This window comes from Zootoca vivipara, chromosome 8 (assembly GCF_965207765.1).
Source record: "Zootoca vivipara chromosome 8, rZooViv2.hap1.1, whole genome shotgun sequence".
Classification (NCBI taxonomy): domain Eukaryota; kingdom Metazoa; phylum Chordata; class Lepidosauria; order Squamata; family Lacertidae; genus Zootoca; species Zootoca vivipara.
This window is the reverse complement of record NC_142591.1, coordinates 44393672-44419349: the sequence shown is the minus strand read 5'-3', so window position 1 is coordinate 44419349 and position 25678 is coordinate 44393672. Positions and strand designations below refer to the sequence as shown.

Here is a 25678-nt window from a genome sequence, read left to right as displayed (position 1 = left end):
GACATTGATGGCCTTAAGAATGGAAGGTAGCGATATGTGTTTGGAATACAAATAAGGCACTTACCTAATGGATCATTTTTCGTTTTGTTTGTTTGTTTTTTACCTTTCTTTGACAGTAGAAGAAAATGAATCGGAGGACCAGGGAGGTGTGGGACAGTCAGCTGTGCAGACAGGTAATGCTGAATTCCTACATTTATTTTGCTTGTCTTGGAACAGTGTGAGAGATATTTAGTCCACTCTTACCTGATTGAACTCCAGCTCAAGTATTTGGAAGGAAGAAAAAGCCCGTCCTTCCATTTCTCTCTGTTCCCCAATGGCCTCCTAGCTTCCCAAGATCTCTCTCTTTCCCTCAACCAAGAGGGCTTCAGTTTGATGGATGAATGACCATCTTCCGGAAATATGGACCCTTTAATATCCACGATGCCTTATTTGTAAGAAGGAATCCACACTAACTCCCAGCTAAAAACCAGCTCTTTGAAAGAAACTTTACATATGAAACACAGTTATGCTGTGAACCAGACCTCAGCTCAAATCCATTTTTTCGGCCCATTTATATTCCAGTAGCCCGGTTTCCCTCACAATGTCTTCCCCACCCACTCAGCAGATCTGTCAAGTCACTTTAAAAAAACTTCCGGAAGTTTGAAAACGGTGTGGGAGTTTGGCAGAAGGAAGGGACTGAAATGGGAATTAGCTTGTGCATGCCGATCTGACGCATGTACACTTCTGGATTGTGGCCAGTATCTCTACAGGCTAGTTGCTTTCATAAACGAGTGTATAGTTAAAATCTTAATCCGTTGAATTTCTTAGCAGCCACTGATCCCTACATTTAAGTCACTGGGAGTTTTGTAGCTAAATCCTTAGTTCAACCAGCAAGATTTTAGTTTGGAAATCTGACCTGTTCATTATAATGAACAGCTATCAGGGGGTTAATAGCATGTTGTTGGTTGCAGTGGTTCCCTTTTTATTTTATTTTTTTTTGCTTCTGGTTTGAAAAAAAAATACTTGGTTTTTACAGTTTAAAGAATGATTCAGTCTTTTGGTATATTTGACTACTTATTCTGTGAAGTAATAATTAAATAGCTTTTGCTCAACAAAATGATCATGCTCTATGCTCTATTGATACTTGCTTATGGATCTTTAGATGAGGTTCTCAAGAAAATCCTAAGGGGAAATTCTGCTTTCATTGATCGTGTTTTACTTAGACTTAAAAAGTACCCCCCCCCCAATCGCAGCTAATGTATAGCTTTTAGTTTGAAGGATTCCTTTATAAGGTGATTAATAGTAATGTAAGCTTATTATATGCGGTAAACTGATTATTAGTACATTTTTCATCTCTAGTAAAGTGGATTCATCTCTTTGTTGGTATTTGTGCTGTCTAACTCTTTGGACTCTTGTATATACTACTGGTACATTTTCCTTCTTTGAGACCCTCATAGAACAGATTGCTTGTGACAAAATATGGAACTATATATGGAATTTTCTTCTAGTTTTTTCTGGAAATGTCTCTAACTACTTTGGAGAAATGAAATCCTGTTAATGTTTTAGTGGGCTGCGTTTGGAAAATATGTTGCGAGGAAATGAACACGTTTTCCCGAAATGTTAGACCTGTTCTGTTGCTTTGTCAGTTTTTAATGGTGTTTGTCATTAAATCTTGGATGATCGCACGGATATGTAGCTGATTGACATGCTTGCGTAATGTCTTAACTTGTGACATTACACTGGCTCATCTGCAGGGGCACTTAAGGATTTATTTCTGGAAAAGCAAAGCTCAGCCAGGTATTTCAGTGCATTTCAAAATACTCCATACAGATCACATCTCCGCCCCTCTGAAGATCTCAGATGTTGTGTTTTTCCCTGACCAAAACAACCCTCTGTTTTTAATTATTATACACCTTTACTATTTTAAAAGTGGAATAAAACAATTGTAACAATTTGAAGCATCCGCAGCAATTGGGCATCTTGGGCAGACATACTGTTCTGCATCTTTTGAATTAATGAATTAATTAACACAGTTAGGAGATAGTTATGATAGTATTATATCTACATTGGCACGAACCAGAGTTGCTCTCATAGTCAGTGTTTAAAGTGAGTTTGCAAACCGTGGCTACAGGAGCATTTGGTCAATTTTATAACCTATTGGAAAAAGTCAAGGACACTTTTAATTGAACAGCAGTACTGTGATATTTTAAACCAGTAAAGAAACCATGGTTAGCACTGATAATAATAATTTATTATTTACTGTATACCCCAGCCACCTGGCTAGGTTTCCCCAGCCACTCTGGTGCAGCTCCCAACAGAATATAAAAAACAGGCTGAAAACTGATAAAAACTATAGCGTGGTTAAAGCAAACCATGGCAGGGTGTGAGAATACCCTGAAGAAAAGTGGGTAAGGTTACTCTTGAAATTTGAGGCTAGTCTAATAACTTCATTTCTAGAGATTCTTCCAATTATGCACAACATAAGCCATAGTCTTTTTCTAAAATGTCACTCATGTTGGAATGTTGTTTAATAAAGCACCCATGGGCTCACACCATGCGAGGTGCGTGGAGTTTTGAAAAGCATTTACCAATGTATTTATTGATTATTGATTTGTTTGTTGTTATGGCTTTTGGGTGCCTTGTATGCTGCAACACTTTCAGCCTTCAAGCAGATACAGAAAATATTCAGCTGTTTCACACAAAAGCGGTGTAAGAAGCCCCATACGTGCTGCTAGAAGTTTTTCTAGTAAATCTTTGTATCAAAGCTCTGGCTCCTTCCATTAAATGTGCTTTTTATGGAGTACCAAGTTATAAATGTAGTGCAGCTACGGCATATTAATCTTACTGCAGAGATTTAATGAGGCAGTTGTTTTGCGATGGACACTATTGGGAGCAGACAGCGACAGAGTTTTACTTCACCGCTGAACTGCAGAAATATTCCTTTCCTGGTCATAATTATAACCACATGATCTCTTAGTTTTCCTTTCTTTTGCCAGCACTTTTCCATGCAGAAGTGGCTTGGAAGGAGGTCCATTAAAACACAGTCAAATGGACTGGAAACTGGGCTTTCTTCCTCGTAGCTTGACATTTTAAGCTCTTGATCAGCTATGGATCCTTGTTGCGTGGAGAGAAATATTCAAGATGAGTTTCAGGCATACAGATTGTCTTTGCCAGTCTGCTGAGATGGCTTTTAGATATTCATTACTTTTTTAAAACTTGACTTTTATATAGGTTATAAAAAGTAAATGTGGTGAAACCTAATTTTTACATGGACAGAATAGAATTTCTGCTTGTTGGCCTTAAACCAATCTCTTACTGGAAATTAATTGAAGTCCATGGGTTTATTGCTGCTAACTCTTTTAAGCCTTTTCAGTTTTTCATTTTCCTCCAAAGTTGTAGTTTTATAAGACCAAGTTACAGCAATAACATCCCTTATGAGGAGAAGGAAGAGAAGGAGAAAGCCACCTGCCAGGACACGAAAGTAATGGGGAAAATACCATTTATAAATAACATTTAACATAATCAGGAACAGAAAACAGCAGTTCATTTATGTACTATATTAATGGTTAGAATTCATTGCAGAGCCAAATCTCTCCCCCCCCCTTTGCATTAGGTAATCTTATAAAGGGATCTTGCAGATGGGACAGTGATATACAGACTTGCTGACGTATTGAGCTTTACTAGTGTATTGTGGTTTGAGACCCTGAACTTCCAACAGTTCATGCTGGAGATCCAATTCAGTGATGGGCAATCCACACACAGCTGTAGGCTTCTATGAGCGGATTGTCCACCCATACCCATAGCTGCCAAGTTTTCGCTTTTCTCGCGAGGAAGCCTATTCAGCATAAGGGAAAATCCCTGTAAAAAAGGGATAACTTGGCAGCTATGCCCATACCATGAGTTGTATCCAGTGCTAATCCTGTTTAGAGCTGACCCATTGAAATGAATGAACATGACTAACTTAAGTCCATTAATTTCATTGTGTCTACGCTCAGTGAAACTTAGTTGGATACATCCCATATACATAAGGAGATGGTGACATGTGTGTGTGTGTGTCTAAGTAATATCTGAAACCCAGCAGTCGAATTTTTCCTCTGTATCCAGACTCAAGCAAGAACAGCATTCCAGAGATTGTGTACTTGTAAAACTCTCCCACCCCTTCCCTTGTTGGAAAAGGTGGGCCCAGTGCATATATTTTCCCATGTCAATTATATGTTTGATAGGGGGGGATTTCTAATATCACAGATATCTGAAATGCATCTGTGAGCTACAGAATTCATGTCTAGTTCTGCAGTTATCAAAGAAAAAATTTCTTTGGTAGGACTTCTGATTTGGAGTCATGAGGATATTTGACGGTATGTAGAGAAAGTGTGGTAAGGCAAGCTCTGCGGAAAATAAAATAAAATAAATGTTGATAACATTAGATGACACCTGCCACATGTGAGATGCTGTTAAACCTCAGCTGGTGATGGCTATACACCAGTCCATCATACTGATGGGCCTGAGAGAAAATCAGGGGTTGAGGTTTATGCTTTTTCTCTCTTGTTTGCTGCCCATCTGATGAGTGTGCAACCATGGATTTAGATATTGGATACTTGGCAGAAAATTTGCATTGTGGAACTCTTTTGTTTTTTAGTTTACCGGTTTATGGTTACCGGGTGTTGGGAATGGAAGCATGTGGCTGTTTTCTGTACGTCCATAGTGAGATGTTGAATGAGCAGTGTTCCCAGAAGATACAACTATGGAAAGTCATTAACTAGCGTGAAAGGCTCGGAATATATTGGTGGAGCCAACCAATAGTGATGGTAGCCACTGAGCCAATGCTTCATCAAAACCCAGCCGTAATAATTGTGTGTTGCCTTATGTATTGTAGACGATGGTTCTTCCTGCCATCTCTAAAACCATTCTGCAGCTTCCAAGTATCCGTGGCTTTATTTTAAATGGAGAGGTATTAATGGGGGGGGGAGAGACAGTGGTGGAAATATATGCATCAAGAGAGGCAGAGGCTGCCACAACTCATTACACAGAGGCTGTGACCGAACCCAGGTCTCGCAGGTTTCCCCCCTTAAGAGTTGACCTAAAAACTACCATAGCATTTTGCTAGAGCATGCATTCTGAAGTTGCAGCAGAAGGGACTACGTTGCCTGACTCCCGTCCCAGTAGGTTTGTATCTGTGAATGCATAAATGGAAGCAAGTCTTCCCTCTCCTCCACAGTGACTCCCATTATGTAATTTGGAAAAATAATAATTCTAGCATTAATAGTCGGTTCTATTTTTGTAAAATGCATTGTCATAAGCAGTTTTTCACGTTTTGTATCCTAAGCTCTGTGTGCGCGACTGCGCATGTGTCTGTTATTCTATTGGATTCTTGTTAAGGGGCAGCATTCATGAATAATAAGTGCTGAGCATTGTTGCATCTCTTTCTCCCCTCTAGCATGCTACTTAAAGCAGAGTCAGACTCTACCCTTATTTTAAAACAAACAGGTCTGTAAACTTTATGTGCAGCATTTAAATAGTCGTGTTAAAATTCAGACCCAGTGCCCACATTTCCCCGAGTGCTGTCAGTTTTATGAGATGAAACTGGGAGCTTGAGCTGAACATCTAATAGTATGCATTGTGCACATGCTGCCTTCCAACAAGTGTTTAATGATGTCGGGGTCAGTTTGCAACAGTTAAGACAATTATTTCTTTTCCTCAGCTGCTTATAACCTAGCGGTATTTTTAACTGCTAGGCTAAGGTAGATGTAAAGGTTGGGAATGTACTTACAAGTAAGTTTGGGATCCAAGCAGTGTGTTAAAGGGAGTTTAAAGGGGCTTTTCTCTTCATTCAGCATGTGTTGTTCTGGGGCAATGTAAAATCCAAATTAAACAATATGGAAATTAGCTGGTTGCAAGGGGAAGGGAATACAGAGATCCCCCTCCCATCATCAAGAGCAGCTCCTCCAATAGCAGCAATGCCAGCGGGGAGGGGGAGGGGTCCAGTGAGGAAGGAGGAAGAGGGTTGCAGGGCTCCAGGGCTCCGGCAACACAGAATTGCCCCTGCTACACATGAGGGAGGAAGAAAGAGAGGGGGAAAGGGGGAGAAGGAAAACATGGAGTGCAGGCCCCCTTTCCCTCCGGTTCCGGAATTACGCAGGAGAAGGCGGGGAAGAAGGTTTGGCGTCCCGAGACTCTTATGCTGGAAGAAGACGAGGGGTGCGCCATTCCCGGGTTCTGGCTCGGACTAAGCAGACATGTTTCTGCATCCCCATTTCACTGTAAATAGACTGCACTAAATAAAACTGTCTAAAGACAAGAATGTGGAGTGTCGTTACTCCAGAGTAGTCGCAACAACAGCCTCTGACACTGGTACATGCCAGTATACTACTTCTATACCAGGACTGTTTCTTATGAGAGTCATACTCATATTTTAATTATGTGTATACTGCATGTATCATTATACCATGGGGACTCACTGTCAATCACAGTTTCCTAAAGTGTGTATATGTAGTCAATATTTGACTAGATAATGGCGCACGGTGGATTGTGCCTTACTACAGGTGGAATGTGAGTACCTTTTAGTAACTGAGTTGCTTTCCCATGTACTATGGCAGCCTTAATTACCACAAGCGCTTTCCAAAGAAATTTTAAAGGGAGCTTTCCATATGCGTTTAACATGTAGAAGCTGCTTGTTAGTAGACAACATATTCATGTAAACATAATGCTTGCCAAATTTACCACCATACCAAAGAACACAAAGGACCATACTTTTGCATGCCATTCACATATGCAACCCAGAACTTGAAACATGTCTTTATACAAAACACAATAACTTCTACGCCTCATTCACACATGCGGACTAAACATATACCAATTTTCAGACACAGTGTTTACACATGCACAATCATTTTTGCCAGTTTGGTTTCTTTGATTTTTCCATCATTACATAACTCCAGGTATGAACACCACATTTGCTTCATTGAGTTTTAAGGGTAAAGAGGGCCACCCGCAATTGCGGGAGGGGCGTCTCTTCTCTTCCATAGTACTTAATGGAGCTTGATCAATCAGTTAATTCTTGCAGCCGGCCAGCTCTTATCAGGCAAACTGTTGAGGAGAGCACTCTTTCGCAACTGCCCAGGCGCTAGTCAGAAGATGTTGAAGTGTTCCTGCCTTCCTGTGCTGGCAAACCCTTTTTCTTTCCCCATACAGCTTAGTGGGAAAATGATGGTCTCTAGAGGGGAAGCTTTCTTGATGTCTCCTGCCATCAGACTGAACTGAGGTTTATTGCTATGCTAACTTCTGTAGGAGAAAATGCTGCGGCATCTGAACAAATGTTGAGTTGCAATGGATGCAGGGCTTCCACCCGAGCCAGTTTTAGGTTCTGCACCTCCACTACCCTCTTCTCAACCTCCTGGCTCAGGTCTCTTTGCTCCAGTCAGGTGTTTGTTTTCCTGTGGGCAGGAGGAAATTTATCAGATTTATTATATGCCCAGGGGACTATATATATGCATCCTTGATCATGGCTTTCTACTTTTGGAGGAAGGTGGATGGAAAGATACAGCCCCTAGTATCTGAAGGCCTTTTTGGCATGGGTAATCCTCTGACAGTTCACAAGAAACTCTCTTAAATTATGATATTTTAAAAGTCTTAAACTTGCTTGTCCCTTTTGAGCTAGTTGTATACAAAGCTGAAGTTGTGTTGGATGATTATTAGATTTCACTTTCTGCAAGGGATTTGTGTGTTACAGAAACCTATTATTGGGCTCATCATTACTATCCTGGAACTAGATTATCAGTTTGATCCTCACTACACCAGTTATGATTTATAATGATGGAAACGGGGTCTCTTGGGTTAGTGATCCTCTGCAGGTTAATACAGCTTTCGTTAATTAGCAGACAGTTTAAATAATTTTAGGACTTCTGATTTCAAGGCATATGTTTTTATTTTTAGTTGGCAATAAAATAAAATAATCCAATCATTTGGCTGGTTAGTGAAATGAGACAGTTTCATTCTCACAACACTTGGATAGCTTTTATCATTTTTTGAAAGTTAAAACAAAATCTCTTGAATTCACTCACTGGTGCATTTTTGTCTTTCTTTTCATTATATAGTGGTGAATTGTAGAAGGGATTTATTCTTTTAAATTATTCAAGTGATGAAAAGCCCCCAATAGTTATATTAAACTTGACAAAATTAACTGTGACGAATGGAAGTGCTGCTTTTGCCCGGGGGGGGGGGGGAGTAACTATTTGGGAAGAAAAACTATTGAGAAAAGAGAGGATGGATGTGGCTGTAAAAGCTAGTATTATTTTCTTGTTCTGCAGGCTTGAGCAAAAATGTCCGCCCCCCCCCGCTTGTTAAATAACCTAAACAACAACAGCAAACCTAATCTGATTCTTCTTCTTTTTAAAGGATCTCTTAAAGCCCTGGGGTCATAGTCTTGATTTTCTTTCAGATCTGAACTGTAAACTAGAAGACAAGACAGAAGATGGAGAGTTGATAGATTGTAAGAAAAGGCCGGAAGAAGGGGAGGAGTTAGAGGAAGAAGCTGTGCACAGCTGTGACAGCTGCCTCCAGGTGTTTGAGTCACTGAGTGATATCACAGAGCACAAGATTAATCAATGTCAACTGACAGGTAAACAATACTTATCACTTTGTGTCTCATTCCACTGTTCTGTTTCTGATTTCAGGTCCCATCTTCAGAACCGCTCTCTTATTCCCCCCCCCCCTTCCTTGTTATTTTACTGCTAAAGATGCTCAGGTAATTTTGTTCACATTTCTGAAACGATTCCATTGTTCTTCAGTGAATGGGTTCCATTCAGGTTCTAAGGAAGCATGGATCATTCTGGCAGCCCATTAAACACCACTACAGATTTCCTTATAAGTGATTTTTCTTACTTGCCTCTCCAAGCCTCTCTTATGCAATTTGATGTAAGAAAAAATGACTTGTATACAACCTGGTCCTTGAAAACTTAGACTCAGGGCTCCAGTTGCTCTTTCCAGAACTGATGTGTGGCGATCGCTGAGTAGAATTTGCAGCGGATGCAGTGAAACATCACACCAGTAACCGTAGTGTGCTGGTCACAGTAGCTTCATAAAACTACTTCTGTCCACAATTGACAAAGATGCTGGTTGGTGTTTTACTTTGGGGTCTGTGGTCTAGAGCGATGTCTGGACCCTAAAGAAAGAGGCATTTTCTCAGTGGGTTTCCTTAGCAGCGATTGGGACTGAGAGAACCAAATAAATTTCTAATGCGATTCACTAAACAGAATATGGCCTTGGATGCTGGGTGATGAGAAGACCCACCTCATATAACCCCATGTGGTAAACCACAGGAAGCATTTTGGTTGAGAAACTTTCTTGAAAAATCTTTTGGCCTCAGAATCATGAGGAATTATGTAGGGGGAAACCAAAGCATCCTATATCCTTGAAGCCCAACCCAGAGACTCCAACTCAAAGGAATGCAGGTCGGGGCAGCTCCAGAAAACAAAATGATATTAGACATTCATGTTTTTTGAAATCAAAGTAATTTTTTCAGCAGCGAAGAAATATGTGGTGCAGCACTGGCAACAGTCCCTTGGTCAAAGCAAGCAAATTCTCCTTTACCTACCATAATAGGACTATATCTAAAAATAAACACATTTTTACACAATTCTCCATGGTTTCTTCATTTACTCGTGAATGTAATTCAGATTGACCTAAACCTTCTGAGTTCAGATCACAGGACTCATCACGGTCAGCAGTTAGCTATTACTGCAGAGAAAAATGTATGAGATGGGTGCTTTTGCAATTAAGGGAAGCAGATAAGCATTTCGCAGCATTATGCGTGTGCACTTACTGGCATCTCTAGCTCTTTAGCCAAAGCAGCCACACAAGATTCCATACTTGTGTGCATAAAGCAGGCTGTAGCTCAGCAGCAGAATGCATGCTTTGAATGCAGAAGGTCCAAAGTACACACAGTTAAAAAGCAGTCTCTGATAACAAGGCTGGGGAAAGACCCTGGAGAGAATCCTTACTCAGAGAGCTGCCTTCAGTCAGAGTAGATGAAGCTGTCTGGGAATGGTTACATTCATAAGGTAGCCTTGTATGTTCATATGTATAATCTGGTATTGAAACTAATTCATGGTGAATAGAGAAAAAGAGAACAAACATATTTAAGGGGAAAACGTGTTGAAATACCTCTCTGTAAAAATCTCTCTTAATATGGCACACTGTGTGAGGCCAAAATTTGGCATCCCCAAATGGATCTTCTCAATTGTGTACAGGGCTGTCTTAAGCATATGAGGCGGCAGGGTGCAAAGATCTGCCCGGCACCCCCCCAAGGTTGCCAAGTCCCAGGCATGCAGGAGGGCAGAGCCGGCTGGCCGCCTCAGCGTCTCGCTGGCTTGGTTGCCCCCGAACTCGTGGCACACAGCCACCCGAAACAGAAGAGCCCACCACAGCACTCCCGACCAACAGGCAGGCTCTTCCCCGGACTCAACTCTTGGGCATCGGACTCTTGGCCTGGCGCCCCTGAGAGCCCGGCGCCCAGGTGCCCCACACCCCTAGCGCCTATGGCTAAGACGGCCCTGATTGTGTATCTTTTCAGTTTGGCGCCCCCTTAGCTTGGCATCCTGTGCGGGGAACTGCCTGCACTGCCCTATATCTGAAGCTGCAGACAATTGCAGTATATATTTTCTCTGTATTGCCTTCTGTATTGCTTTTTGTTCTTGGTCTTTTGAAATATTCTTCTAACCAAAGTTTGGGTAAATCAATCCTTCTGTTTCACTCCAGCCCTTTTATGTACTTGTCATGCTTTCCTTTAAGCAATTCTTATTTATGTCTGGCAAGCTGTTGGTGTCGGTGGGTGGATTCCAACACACCCACCCACACCCACACCCAAATTTGGCCATTTGTGTTTGGTAAACTTTCTCCTTTTCTACCAAAAAGAAGAAACAAAAATAAAAAAAATTGCTGCCTCCATTTTTCCTTGACGGACCCTTTGTAATCCCCTGACATATCTCACCCGGAGCTGGGTGTTGAGTTGAGTGACTGCAAGCAGCATGAACTGAATATCGCGCAACTAGGGAACTGAAGCGAAAGGAGAAATTCCTGGAGCACTGCTCCTGATCCACTTCACCCCAGGTCATGCTGGAGGGCAGAACTTGCCATGCTAAATGAGGGTTAAAATGGCTCTGCCACTTGAGTACATTTAAAAAGAAATGTTTTTCAAAGAAAGGCACTGAATCCCCTAAAAAGCCTGGTGTCTCAGTGTTGCTGTAGAAATTGTTGACTGGTAGAAATCAAAACTATTCAAAATAAAACAGAGGGTTTGGAAAAAATTGAAAACTTCTCTCTGCATCGAAGGACCAAGATTGTTCCTCAGGCCCCACCACACCTGAAATAATCTAAGATTAAGTACAGTGTCCTGTGCTTGAAACAAGGATTATACAATTTCTTGAAAGTATCTCATGAGTGTGCTTGTTTTTAATGCTGTCTGCAGGATCAGTCAAAAATATTTTATGTGTTGGTTTCAGAGGGTGGGATATATTAGAAAAAAATGAATAGCAAACGGTTTTTGTCCTGCACATGGTATGAAATAATGCCCTTATACAGTTTTCTAGTTGTTTCATTTTTCTAATTAGCAATGGGCAAAAGAAGAGACACGCCCCCAGTTGGTAAGCCAAACTATGGTTTATTGGAACCACACAGATGTCCAGACCCCTGGAGAGTTGCTCACAGCTGCTTTTCTCCTCCCTAGTCCTTTTTACCCCTCAATGGGGTTTGGATGGTATGGCTAAAATCTTGGCTTAGCACAGCACTGGAGTAAAAAAGACCAGGAAGGAGCCTTGCTGTGTTGTGTGAACCAGGCCGTATATGAAAGAACAAGTGAAGAAAACATGCTTCAGCCCCAGATGCTGAAATTGTGTACTTGAGGCTGCAATCCTATATATAATTCCCCACGAGTGTAATAGGACTTACTTTCCAATAAACGTGCACAGAATAGTGCCGTAAATTAGGCTGCTAAACCTATGTTTTCATTCCTATCATATTTAGTTTAGTTTTGAGTTATTGGAAGTTTCGGCACCATGTTTTGTGTACGTTAAGCACAATAATGTCAAGAAAATATGACCCAGTAACCTAAATATAAACTGATGAAGTATTACTGAGCCCAAAGATAGTTGCTGCTTTTAGCAAGTATTGATTTTTATGATGCTTGGAGAGATAGCAAACTTCTGAAAAAGCTTTTTTTAAGGAACTTTATTATAGATTTAGGATCCTGTTTTGCAGACACAGTTAAGTTCTAATTCAGATCATATTCTGGTGCAACTTTTCTTCCTGGGATCGTACTTCTGCGACTCGGCAAAATCAAATCCTCTTTCATAGAGGCTGAGGAGCAATCCTATATTCAAATAAAGATGGTATCTTTTCTTTCCATCTCTATTTTTCTTAGCAGTGAGGGTAGTGGAAACCTATGAGTCTGTGGCCTATTACTGATCTTTCCCAAGGTGTGGAATGGTCAGTAATGTCTAAGTAGCCCTAACCTAATAACTTTATTCTAGTTCAGAATGCAAAAGCTAATTTGACTTGCCTATGTGTCCCTAGCCATGTGTTGTGTGCACATGGGTTTCGGATGCGTAAGAGAGCTTTCTTCACATTATACTGTAAATGGCGATGGAAACTTGAGAGCCTGAGAGGCCTTTTGTCATGTGCAAAGGGGGGAGAATAGGGGTGAAAGTGGGGTGGGGGAAGCACATGCTATCTATGAATTTGTTTTCAGTGGTAGAGTATAGCCTTATGCCACTGCTTCTCCTGAACATTGTGGGATCCAGACTGAAATTCTGTCAATTATAGGAACATGGGAAGCTGCCTTAAACTGAGCCCATCTAGCTCACTATTGTCTTCATTGACTCGTAGCAGCTCTCCAGGGTCCCTCACAACCCTACCAGAAAACGCCAGGGATTGAACTTGAGGCATTCTGCATGCAAAACATAATCATTGTGATCATTTCATTTTCATGCTTCCTTTTCATAGTTAATAATGATTATCAATAATACTAATTTTATTATTTATACCCCGCCCAACTGGCTGGGTTGCCCCAGCCTCTCTGAGTGGCTTCCAGCACACATAAAAAACATAATAAAATGTCAAATATTAAAATATTCCCCATACAGGGTTGCCTTCAGATGTCTTCTAAAAGTCAGATAGTTATTTATTTCCTTGACATCTAGTGGGAGGGTGTTCCACAGGGCGGGCACCACTACCTAGAAGGCCCTCTGCCTGGTTCCCTGTAACCTCACTTCTCACAGTGAGGAAACCGCCAGAAGGTCCCCTGAGCTAGATCTCGGTGTTCAGAATGAAGACGCCACCAAACCGAACTATTTCCGCATAAATAATAAAATTAAAGATTAAAAAAATTATATCGATACAGTGGTGCCTCGCTTAACAAATGCCCTGCTTAACGAAATTTCCGCTTAACGAAAGGAATTTTCGAGCGGAGGTTGCCTCGCTAGACGAATTCGTTTTATGAAAAATTCGTCTAGCGAATCGCGGTTTCCCATAGGAATGCATTGAAATACAATTAATGCGTTCCTATGGGCAAAAAATAAATAAAAAAATTCAAGGCATTCCTATGGGATTCGCTAGACGAATTTTTCGTTATAAGAAAAGACCCGTGGAACGAATTGAATTCGTCTAGCGAGGCACCACTGTAACAGTAACTCCCCCCGAAAATCCCTATACAGTACCCCAGTTGCTCTACCACTGAGCTACAGTGGTAATTAAGCACCTGTCATGGTTTCCAGTCAGATCAAATTGGAGTTGAGGTTTAAGGTTTGTAAACGAAGGCCACAATTCAGGTTCCAGTGCCTGATTTAAGGTAACAGTTCTGTGCAGACTTACCTGGGAGTACATCACATTGAACTCAGTGCGCCTTGCTTCTGGCTAAACTTGTGTAAGGTTGCGCTGTATTCCTGTGGGTTTCAGTGGCTTGTGGCTGAAACCCTAATTCAAACATGAAGGCTCCTTCCAGTGGCTCTAGTGTATACTGAGAGCTCAAAATATTCCCCAGTGCCAGAGATAATAAAGCAGCCTCTGCTCCCATAGAGCACAGTCCTGTAAGATTTTGGATTATGACTGCTAGGGAAGCAAGTTTTGCTCATTTTTGTTTTATATTTGCATAAAATACATCTGGGGTTAGCATTGGGCCGCAGGAACCCCCCCCCAATATAAAAGTTACAAGCACTTCTAATTAAAATGCTGACAATTATATATATATATATATATATATATATATATATATATATGCAGACATATTTGGGGAGAGTGAATGGTTGTGTACCAGAAACACAAAACCAACTCACATGGATTAAGAATAAAACACATTTACATTATAGAGAGTAGATCAGGTCAGACCTCTATGCTCTTCTCTACTTCTAGATAGAATTTATCAAACATTTTTCTGTGTTAGCTGTTTTAGTTTTAACTTAATATCATTTTCATATATTTATCAATATAGCCCCAGAAAAATGATCTTCTGAAATCAAAGGAAGATAATTTAGAACCTCTAGCCTTGTAGGCACATAAGATTTGTATACACTGAATGAACACTGTAGTGACAGTCTTCATCAACATACATTCAGTGAAACATTAGCACTGAGCTTATGTGCATACAAGCTGAATGCTCACAATGCTCTGTCCGCGGGTCCAGGAACTCTCCAAGGTCCTATATATCGTGTACTGTTCTTACAATTTCCTGATGATGTTCTGAATGCATACAGGAGGGGTGAGCCAATGGAAGTAATTCCACTCCATTTCTGTATGTGAATCTGATGTACACCTGTATAATGTTCTTTTATTCTTGCTACTCTAGGTTCAAATTTCCTTCAATGTTCTTGATATGCACAAAAAAATTAAAGGAATTCCATCTATGCACCCAACTCATGTATTATATATATGGTGAGATAATTTAAATCAATGTGATTTTAAATCAGTCATTTAATTCAGCAAGAAAGAAAAGGCCAATTTAAACTTATTTATTTGGGTTTTCATTTATTTCCTAAGCAATAGTGTAAAATTAATATCTGTAAATGTATTTAAGATGTGGTGAAATTGGTTCTTCGTTTGCATAGAATAGTCTCATTTAATTCAGTGTGTCTGGTAGAAGACATTGATTCAGTTTAGAGATTCATTGTACAGCTAAGAATCCTGTGTTCAGATTATTTAATATTAATCAGGTTATTCTTGAAGAAAAACATAGCATATACAATTTTTAATAGATTTTTATCCGCCTTGATCTATTGGTCAGCCCACCAGTCACTGCCCCTAGACTTGCACATGACCATTCAGTATAGATTGATGAAGGCTTGATTGAAAAGTTTATCTCACGATAATATTGACTTCACAGGAAAGTCCTCTCTTAATTGATTATTTTCCTTTTGTTGTCTTTATAGAGCAGTTTGAGAAAAGGGCATTAGTACACTGCACACAATGGAATAAAACATGCAATTCTCTGCCAAGGTAATCCAAATTATGTGCCAAGAAAAATTGAATCCGGCAAGCTTTATAAATGATGTGATATTGTTTTACTTCTGGTAGACAAGAGCTTGTGTAGGGCGCTAAAGCCGCCTGTTCTTGTTCCTTTTTAGTCACTGGCTACAAGATTAAAAGTGCACTCTCACAGTGATAGGCATTTGGAAACTTTTGAAAAGAAAAATCAGAGCAAGAGTTGAATCTAATGGAGTCATTGCCAGAGAGGAAGAACTTCCTCTCATGTAACTTCCACCCTTCAGCTTGTGTGCCCCCTGCTCTCCCCCCCCCCCCCAGATCTGTTCTGGAAGGTTGGGGCAAAATGCAGATTTTGGGGGTGCAGGGCAGACAAGGTTCCGAGGGAGGAGAGAGAGAAGGAGTTCCACTGCTTGGGCAGACACCATTCCTCTCGCACAGTTGCTTCATTGGATACACCCTCAGTGTCTACACCAGGCACCCCCAAACTGCGGACCTCCATATGTTTTGGCCTACAACTCCCATGATCCCTAATTAACAGGACCAGTGGTCAGGGAAGATGGGAATTGTAGTCCAAAACATCTGGAGGGCCGAAGTTTGGGAATGCCTGGTCTACACCCTCTATCAGATTTCAAGTTTATCCCGTGCTACTGAAAAACCAGATTGATACATCCAGATTGATACGTCGGCAGCAGTGCCTGGACAGAAATTGGGCAAGTGCCTGGGAAAATCCGGACGTATGGCAGCAGTGCCGTTTTTGCTGTTTTCCCATAAAAATAGCTCAAAATGACATTTTTTTAAAAAAGCAATTTTGCCCCAAAATCTCAACAACTTTGGGCAAAACTAAAAAGCTCAACAACTTTACACTGTTTGAAATATGGCAACCCTAGTTTTCAGGATTTATATCATGCTTTCCCACCAAGGTGTGTCAGAGCAGACAACAACAAACACATGTACAATAAAAAAGGTAGAAGAAAGCCATAGCAATAACACTAACTTTACACACACAGCATTTCCCTTTTTCAGATTAGGAAAAGGGGGAGGGGAAGTAAAAGGGAAAAAGTGGCTTATCTTGTGGGGTGTTAGGGTCAATAGGTAAGAGAAGATAAATGGCAGAACAATTGCATGTTAAGTGCTGTAAAACTGGTGATCATGATGCCATTTATGGAACTTGTTGAACAATGTAAGTATTAAGAAGATTTTTGGTGGGTTGTCATTCTAGCTCAGTGTTAGTTTAACCAGATTTGTGACTTCACATTTTATTTCAAGAGACAGAAATTGTGTCCAAGTGATGGTGGGGAGTTTTGCTTTTATTGTCATAGCTGCCAAGTTATCCCTTTTTTACAGGGATTTTCCCTTATGCTGAATAGGCTTCCTCGCGAGAAAAGCGAAAACTTGGCAGCTATGTTTTATTGTACATTGTGCCTTATTTTATTGTACATTAACAGAAATGCATTAGAGGGAAAGTCAGAGCAGTTATTTCATAGGGTTGCATTGGAGTCTGAAGGAAGGGATAGGATTTAGTATTCTGTTAATAATCAGTATTAATTAATGTGTACACCATTCTGAGATTAGGGCCATTTTGCACATTGTATTCAGGCAAACATGAGTGTGCAAAGGAAACTGCAGCCAGCTGTGGCTCCCTGACAAGTTTGCTTAGATGATTCACCTTTTTGCAGGTGCATGTTTGCCACAATCACACTTTACCGCAGGCATAGGCAACCTTGGCTCTCCAGATGTTTTGGAACTACAACTCCCATGATCCCTAGCTAACAGGGCCAGTGGTCAGGGATCATAGGAGTTGTAGTTCCAAAACATCTGGACAGCCAAGGTTCCCAAGCCTGCTTTACCATGTATATCAAAGCATGATAGTACAATTAGAAAATGCAATATGTTCCTATGTGACTTAGCAGCAAGTTCTCCCTGAGCCTCTTGTGTTTCCCTGTTGCTTCCCAGGGTAGCTGGGAAGAAAAATTGTGCTGTTGCTGCCAGTGAGCTGCAAGTGAGGGAAGAGCTGTTCCGCAGTCATGGCACCACTAACAGTGCATTGGCAGAGACTTGCAGAAATCCTGGGGCTCCTGTTCTAGGGTTGTTGCCAAATTCAGAAATTGCGGCAAACACACAAGCTTTCAAATAGGGGTGCAGAATTGAGGTCAGGGTGCAGTCACTGGAGTAAACTTGGTAGAATTAAAGCTACCGCCACCACACTGTTGCTTTTTTACATAATAGTTGCTTAAACAGAATTTGGCCCTGCTGTGCATGCATTATGTTCGTCCATCTCCTGCACCTTAATGAACTTTTGCACTAAATTCCAAGATGGCTATTTAGCAAGATTACCAGTGGATGAATGGGTGATGCATGTGTGGCTTCATATACCAATTAGGTATATTTAATATATTGTATTAACTTTATCTCGATGTGTCTTATATGAGTTTTTTTAAACAAATTCTGTTAGAAGTACAGTTGGTATATATTTTGTGCAGCATCTTCATCAGCATGACTAAGAGGCTGCAGAGATTTTATTTTTTTGACAAATCTGTCCTCCGATTCCAAAATGGCTGATGACAGAAGAAAACTTTGTTAAAGAAGTAGAACTTCATGTTCTTAATTCTTTCTTTGGGCTGAAAGGTCACCATCCTTGGTAGGGGAGATCACCTGGGAATGGTGTAAATGTAGTGGAGATCTCTGACCTGTTAATAAGCACCAGGAGAAGGAGATAGGGATCATTCCACAATGTGCCCTGGGGGTACTTTTCCTTTAAACTTCAAGCAGTGTAGCTGGAACTGTTCAACTTTTTATTTCTTTCAGTTTTACCTTCAGGGGAAAATTGATCGATTTGGAGATGATTATTCCATAATCTCTGAATCTCTCTTTCTCCACATTGCAGTGGGAACTCCTTGAAGTTTAAAGGCATTGTGTTTCCTCAGTGCATTGTGCAGTGAGCCCAAAGAATGTATGGGGACAGGAGTATTCTTTTACAGATTGATGGTAGTAGGCATGTTTGGAACTGCAATGCTCACGTGTTATACTAAGGATATATCTTAGCTGCTTATGTTGTACTCATAGCTGCCAAGTTTTCCCTTTTCTCGTGAGGAAGCCTATTCAGCATAAGGGAAAATCCCTTAAAATAAGGGATAACTTGGCAGCTATGGTTGTACTGTATCCTTCCCAGCAATTTCTGGGATGGTGTTGGGATGACAGAACAAGATAGCAGAAACAAAAGCTTGTGCATGTATTTGTGAACTGAGAGATGAGAACGTTGGTTACAGATCTTTTAGCAAATGATTTGTGCTCCCCCCCCCATGAAACAACAGTGAAACTATCCCTCATAATTTGTCCCCCCCCTTGATATTTGCTTCATAGCGTTAAAACATTTTCACATAAGATGATGCAAATGATAAAACAGTTGCTGAAATCTCATTTGTTACCAGAACAGTATGATCAATGGCATTCTCAAGCTCACTGCCAATATTTCACCACTGTGAATCTGTATCTGCATATAAAACAATTCATGGGGAGCTCACTGAAATAAAAAGTAGAGGGAAAGTTTCCCTTGACTTTTCTGTCCACGTTTGATTCAGCCGCTCAACGCCTACTAAAAGTATTTTTATGGATACATTCTTAATTCCTGAAGTTTGAAATACACAGCGAGGACACCCATGTATAAAATAACAGAGCAGACTGACAAGGTGTCAAATTCAGGAAAATGGTGATTCATGCACTTTTTTTTGCACAGGGGGAGGGGAGCAAGCTAAATAATGTATCAGAGAAATGCCTGCTCTTTCACTGCTTTTCTAACTGTGAATGGAAATGGTGTGTCTCATTTGTTTTTACTGCTTCATTCCAGCGGGAAGTCCAGTTTAATGACTGGAGGAGGGTTGGGTGTCTCCCGTGGAGAAGGCACAGGAAGGGTCAGGTTTTTCAAACACAATGCAAGCCCCTTTACCAGATGTAAAAGTTAACAAAAGGAAAAGTGGGAACAGCAGATTCTGATTATTTACTTTCTCTTGATGAAAGCAAAGTTCAGCTTATGTGTCTGAAGTGCACTTTAATAAATCACGGCACAACTACTGCTTAATACACATTCTCTGAAACCTGAAAAAGCACACAGCCATTGCCACAAATCCTAAAATATATGAAATTCTCAAAGTATTCTGAGCCTCTGATTAATTTCAACCTTCGTCCTCAAAAATTCCAGACTGTCAAAACATTTACTCTTTGAATTTTGATTTTAAAATGTATTGCAGACATAACAATGTTAGTCTTTGACCTTCATCTTTGTGTTGATTAAGCTGTATATTATCATCCTTGCCCTCAACAAAGCCCTGGTAGTCACAGCATTTGAATTCTTATCTTATGTAGAAAAACTTTTTAAGTCAAATGAATTGAACCTTCTTAGAAACAGTTTTAAAAATATCTACCCTTTTCAAACTATAGTTTGATGAGTCTTTTATGAAAGATAAACCCATTCTCATCCCTTTGGCAGCGTTACATTCAACTTCTTCCAGTTGCAGGTATTCACATGGAAGTTATTCATAGATCAATCCTATGCATGTTCTATTCAGAAGTAAATATAACTTTTTGATGGGGCTTACTCCCAGGTAAGTTTGCTTAGGATTTCATCCCCAGTCTTGAAAATTGCCTCTTGTCTCTGAAGTGCAGTGTGCACACAGGTCTCAGGCAAGCAGTGGGCCTTGCACTGTCTCCTGAGATTGGCAGGTCTGATACAAATGCTGGGATGGTGGCCTTCTGACTTGGCTGGCCAACACCCACAGGAGCACATGAAGCTGTCTTATATTGAGTTACAGCATTGGTCCATTTAGCTCAGTATTGCCTCCATTGATTTGTTGTGGGTCGCCAAGACAGTCCTACTTGACAATGGCAGGCATTGAATCTTGGATCTTCTGTGTTCAAAGCATGTATAGCATTCCTATATGTATAAAACATATATACAGAAATTTCTCTTTGCCGTATCCATGAGTTGTGATTTAGAAGCGTATTGTTCAAATGTATGTCACTGTGGTTTTTGCATGCACAGAAACTGTTGCAGGTTTTTGTAAACTCACAAGGGTTGAACAATATAGTCTGTGATTTCGCAGTGTTGCTATAACAAAAGAGGGGGAGAGGGAAATCCTTGTTATTTTATGATATGCATATTACAGACACATGTTCTAATTCGGTGATCTCTTTGAGCTTGGGAGCTCTAGTGCAGTGTTTCTCAACCTTTTTTGGGCCATGGCACACTTGTTCCGTGAAAAAAATCACGAGGCACACCACCATTAAAAAAGTTAAAAAATTTAACTCTGTGCCGCCCTATATTATAATTATGACTGTAAGAAACACTTGCCAAATATTGCTTTCCGGCGGGTGAGTGTTGTGTATTGGCGGCCGCTAGGCTCGTTTGCACTGAGCTTTGGGAAAGAGGAGGAGAAATATTGCTTTCCGGTGGGTCAGTGTTGATAATTGGCGGCCGCCAGGCACGTGACAATGCAAATCGCCCTTCTCATCGCCGCACGTCGCGGCACACCAGCCAGCGTCTCGCGGCACACTAGTGGTGGTTGAGAAACGCTGCTCTAGTGTGCACATGGATTTTCCATGCCTACAGGGAGTGTCCCATTTACTTCAGTGGAACTGTAGGTACTCTTAAGATATATAGAAGTTCCATGTGTATATTTGAGTAGATGTGGATGTCCAGCTTGAAGTGTATGCATTAGATAACTGTCTTGGCATTACCCAAGATTCATTCAGATTTTGTGTTCCTGCTGTGTGTGGCAGGAAATCCTTTCCTAGATCCTTGTATACAGCAATGCAATTGAATAGAGAGCTGGAGTACTTAGTCTGCAAAGTTTAAATCTCCTTTTAGCTAATCTACATTTTCATTGTCTTAGATTCAATCTTTTGGATTTTGGATTCTAATTACTACATTTATGTTTCTCTTTTCATTCATCTTTTAAATTTCTAATTCATCATCCAACCCTTTCCCGTCCCTTACTTGGCTGTAATGATTTTTCTGTTTGGGAGGTTTCCTCATCTCCCCTGGTTTACCCTGTTGCTGAAATTTAGGTTGTGAGCTTCTCAGGGCAGAGACCTTTCTTTTTTGTTGCTTTGTACATTGATGCCACTAAATAAATAAATAAATAAATAAATTTATTATTTATACCCCACCCATGTGGCTGGGTTTCCCCAGCCACTCTGGGAGGCTTCCAACAAAATATTAAAACACAATGGTCTGTTAAACATTAAAAGCTTCCCTAAACAGGGCTGCCTTCAGATGTCTTTTCTAAAAGTCTAGTAGATGTTTTTCTCTTTGACATCTGGTGGGAGGGCGGGTGTGGTATTCTATGTCATGGGCTGAATGAGCTGCTTCTCCCCACCCTGGGACCTTATCTTTACATTTTCTCCTTTATTTTGTTATTTAGCAACTTACATTTCCAGTTTTTCCCTAAAGGCCTAAGGGATCAATATGCCACCCAAATCAAACCAGAATGTGGGCTCCCAGGTTCAGTTTTGTGACATGGGAAAGTTGTTGGCCCTCAAAAGAGACAGCCCAGCAATTACATGTGGGTGATCCTTTTTGATTTCTTCAAAATATCCAGTTTTGTCTGTTGTGGGACAACTATGTTTATATGTCATGAAAAAAATACTGTTCCAGGAATCTTGGGTCAGGTAGGGGGACTCGAATTCCCGCCCCCAATCAGTTTTCTTTATAAAAGTCCTGTATCAATTCCAGAGTGCCCCTTGACTTCTTCCTCCTCATCTTCACAATGGCTGTGGACATTACAAATGTACTCTCTTAGCTATACGCAGAGTCAGCCACACGTATGGCTGATTGCATGTATTTATATTGTTGGAAAGTTCAACAGGAAGTGTGTAAATGTTTAGGCCAGCTACGCTGCCTGTCTGCTTTGTATTTTTACAAATAAGCACTACAGTCTTGGATGCCAGACTTGAGTTGTCCATTGGTCACAGTCATGCCTCCAGCTGCTCAGTCAGTGAATTTATAATACCAGGAATTGCTTGTGCAAAAGTGTAGAGATTATCATCCGCTGTATACACAAGCACTGTCATTGTTCCTATAGTATCAGTTCCACACAGGACAAACAGCATTTGTGTGCAGACAAATCCAATGGACTTGGTACAAATCTGTTGCTTCCAATATGTGTGTAAGCAGCATCAGGGGTCTTCATAGAGCATGGGAAGTCTTGCTCATGCCTCTTCTATCCCCTTCCAGACTTTTGTTCTTGCCTTCATGCAGCTCCTGAATTGGGGCCACTTGGAAATCTATGTATGGGTGCTGCACTCACAGTGGATTGGGTTCTCCCCCATCTGTTTTGACATCATGTCAAATCTTTCAGGGCTATTTTTAGCCATAGATGGTGGAACCTTAACTTCCCTTCCATTTTATTCTTGCTTTCTCTCTGATATTTCTTACACAGCATTGTGCTATGTGAGCAAAGAGGGTCAGCTGTAGGACAGACACCTTTAATATTAGCACAACCTCCGGTAGAAGTTGTTATATATATATATATATATATATATATATATATATATATATATATATATACATACATATATATAAAACATTTCTGACCAATGCACATTTGAATTTTCTACCAGTTATATTTGAGCATAGCTGGCTTTCATTCCATTTCAATAAATCTTACATTTTTCCCACCCCCTTCTAGCTAACGTGAAGAACAAAGTTAAGTGCACAATAGAAGCAATGACACCTGAAAGATTTGGTCTGATAAGTGGAATATAAGTAGTCAGAATATGTTTTGCCTGTGGGTTATATGTGGCGCATACAATGGAGTGTTTTCGATAAGCAATATCTAGGTTAATGGGCCACATAGTCCAGAGCCCTTTATTTCTGTGATCCACATGTTCAGCTCAAGTCTCAGATTCAATACCCCCTCCCAAACTGCAAATAAAAATCAGCTTTGCCTTTAAAAATGCTTGTTGTCCAGGGGAAGGGAAGTATTGTCAAATCAGAATGGACACTTACTTTCTCTAGTACCGGTATATGGAACTCTGCTTTTAGCTAATACAGCTTACTGCAGCTAATTCTGATGTCGTAGCTATGTGGCATAGCCTCCAGCTTTTGAAATAGATCTAAGGCCTTCCACTCTGTTTGACATCTCATTCAATCATTACTTCAGGCCATGATCCATGCACTGGCTTCCTGTTTGCACCCAGCACAAACTATTTGCCCTTATCTTTAAAGCTGTCTGTTGCCTTGCTCAACCCTTTCTTTTTGCCCTTCTTCCCCATCCAACTTTTACTGCCCTCAGTTGCTCCAGAGCCTTTTCTGCTCTTTCTTTATTTTATATCACAAACACAACCATAGCAACAATAAGGCAAACTAAGGAAGAGCCAAAATGCTGGTTGAGAGAGAGGAAGAGATGTAGAACACCAGTACAGTATTGGGTCATAGTCATAGAATTGTAGGGTTGGAAGGGACCACGAGGGTCATCTACTCTGTCCCCCTGCAATGCAGGAATCTTTTGCCCAAGGTGGGGTCCGAACCTGAGAGCCTCAGATTAAGAGGTTTGTGTCATCTCTTTCCTCTCGATCCTTCCTTGCATCTCTCTGTGAGGTCTATGGCTTTTTTCTCTTCCCCAGTTGAAATTAAGTGTATGTAACTGTGTTTGCTCACATTGATAGCTTATTTCTTTTAGCTTGCCCCATTCTGCTTTGGCTTCCTGATACCATTACCACTTAATGTTTTTTAGAAAGAAAGAAATCTAAGTGGTTTACAGAATATTACAAACAACAAAACAAACAAAAACCAGAAGGGAGGAAATATGTTTATACGTTTAAATGTTTAACAACACATCAGTTAAGAACAACACAGTCAGTAACTGAACAGGGCAGCCCTCCTAAACACCAGAAAAGGTCTGAATAAAGTAAATCAATGGTTTAAAATGTCTAATAGACATTTGAAATATCCAGCTGATGGCGCTTTCCTAAACTTTTGGGAGGATATTCCAGAGGGTTGGTGCTGCAACGGAAAAGGCCTTTTTTTTGCAACATTTCCAGATGACAATCCGCTGGGCATAGTATACCCAGCAGGATATATTTGAAGAGCACAAAAATCAATGTGGTTTCTAATAGGGGAGGTGATCTGCTTGGTAACTTGGTATCACGTAAAGACATCTGGCTGATGCTTCTTTCAGTGTTTCTTGCCATTTCTGGCACAGCAAAAGGGAAAAATGGCGCCAAGTGGCAAAGTTTTGTGTTGCCCAATGCTACCAGGGTCATTGGTAGCACCATTGCCAGTTAGGTACTGTAGATTTAGGTAGGACAGCATTGCTTAAGTCCAATAATTGTTAAACTTTGGAACCTTCCTTTCAGCCAGTGATAGAGCAGTGAATTTGGGAATATTTTGGCTTCGCTTTAGATGTAAACTCATGAGTTGAGGATCTATGGCCTCCCGCTTCTTATGCTGCTCTTTTTTCCAATATACATAAATAAATGACCATTTCCACTGGGTGCCCAAGATGAAATATCTCACTTGTGTCATATCCTTTTTAGGGAGCAGGTTGTTCCTTGGTGATTTTTTTTTCTGCAGCAAAATGTAAGAGGGCTGTGTAAAATGGTTTGGGGAAATGTTTCATTTCAAATACTGTTTTCAGAAAGTGCTATAGTACACTAAACAAAAAGGCTTTGTGTGTAAAATCAGAATTATTATTTTCCACTGCTGTATAGAAATAATTTGCAAATCGGTATGCATTAAAATATATCCCAAGTTCTAGTTTACTGATCGTAATGAACTACTTATTGAAACACTGTGCAGCTCACAAATGACTCTCCAATTTGAGTAATTTCGTAGGAATATAAAATATATTCTGTGGGAGAAATAGAAGTGTGGCTAAGAACTGTTTTGTATGCAAGAAACAATAGAAGCATTACTAGCTGATCATAAATTGCTGAATTGTTAGCTTTTTCAGTTCAAGAGATGCATAAAAAGAGATGTCTAAAAACCATATAATTTAGTACTGAAAGCTAACAAAGAACCCACAAAACCAAACATTTATTTTTTTGGGGGAAAAAATATTAGGGTGTGGAACACAGGAAAGCTCAAATAAATAAAATGGTAGTACTGCACTCTGGTCAATGGCTTTGGGTGTAAAAACCTGTTGTAGCCCTTTCCAGGCATTATTTATCTTGTTAACGAAGACTGCAGAGGCAGTAGAAACAACTAGCTAGGCTACCTTCCACCATTGCTTCATTCGCC

At 40.5% G+C, this 25678-nt stretch overlaps 1 protein-coding gene across 12 annotated transcripts in view; it reads left to right on the top strand.

Moving 5' to 3' along the window:
• The window catches only part of ZNF521 (zinc finger protein 521), a 290508-nt gene that overhangs the window by 28709 nt on the left and 236121 nt on the right, over positions 1-25678 (top strand). For 9 of the 12 annotated variants that reach the window (XM_035125723.3, XM_035125714.2, XM_088675420.1 and 6 more), the window contains 2 exons: positions 117-173; positions 8414-8593. Coding sequence is in view for 8 of the 12 variants with exons in the window: in XM_035125714.2 (XP_034981605.1) it covers positions 117-173; positions 8414-8593 (237 nt within the window). In the remaining 4 variants the exon portion in view is untranslated. Of the gene's footprint in view, positions 1-116; positions 174-8413; positions 8594-25678 lie in introns of those variants that run through there. The other 3 variants (XM_035125718.2, XM_035125719.3, XM_035125716.2) reach the window with 2 other exon arrangements.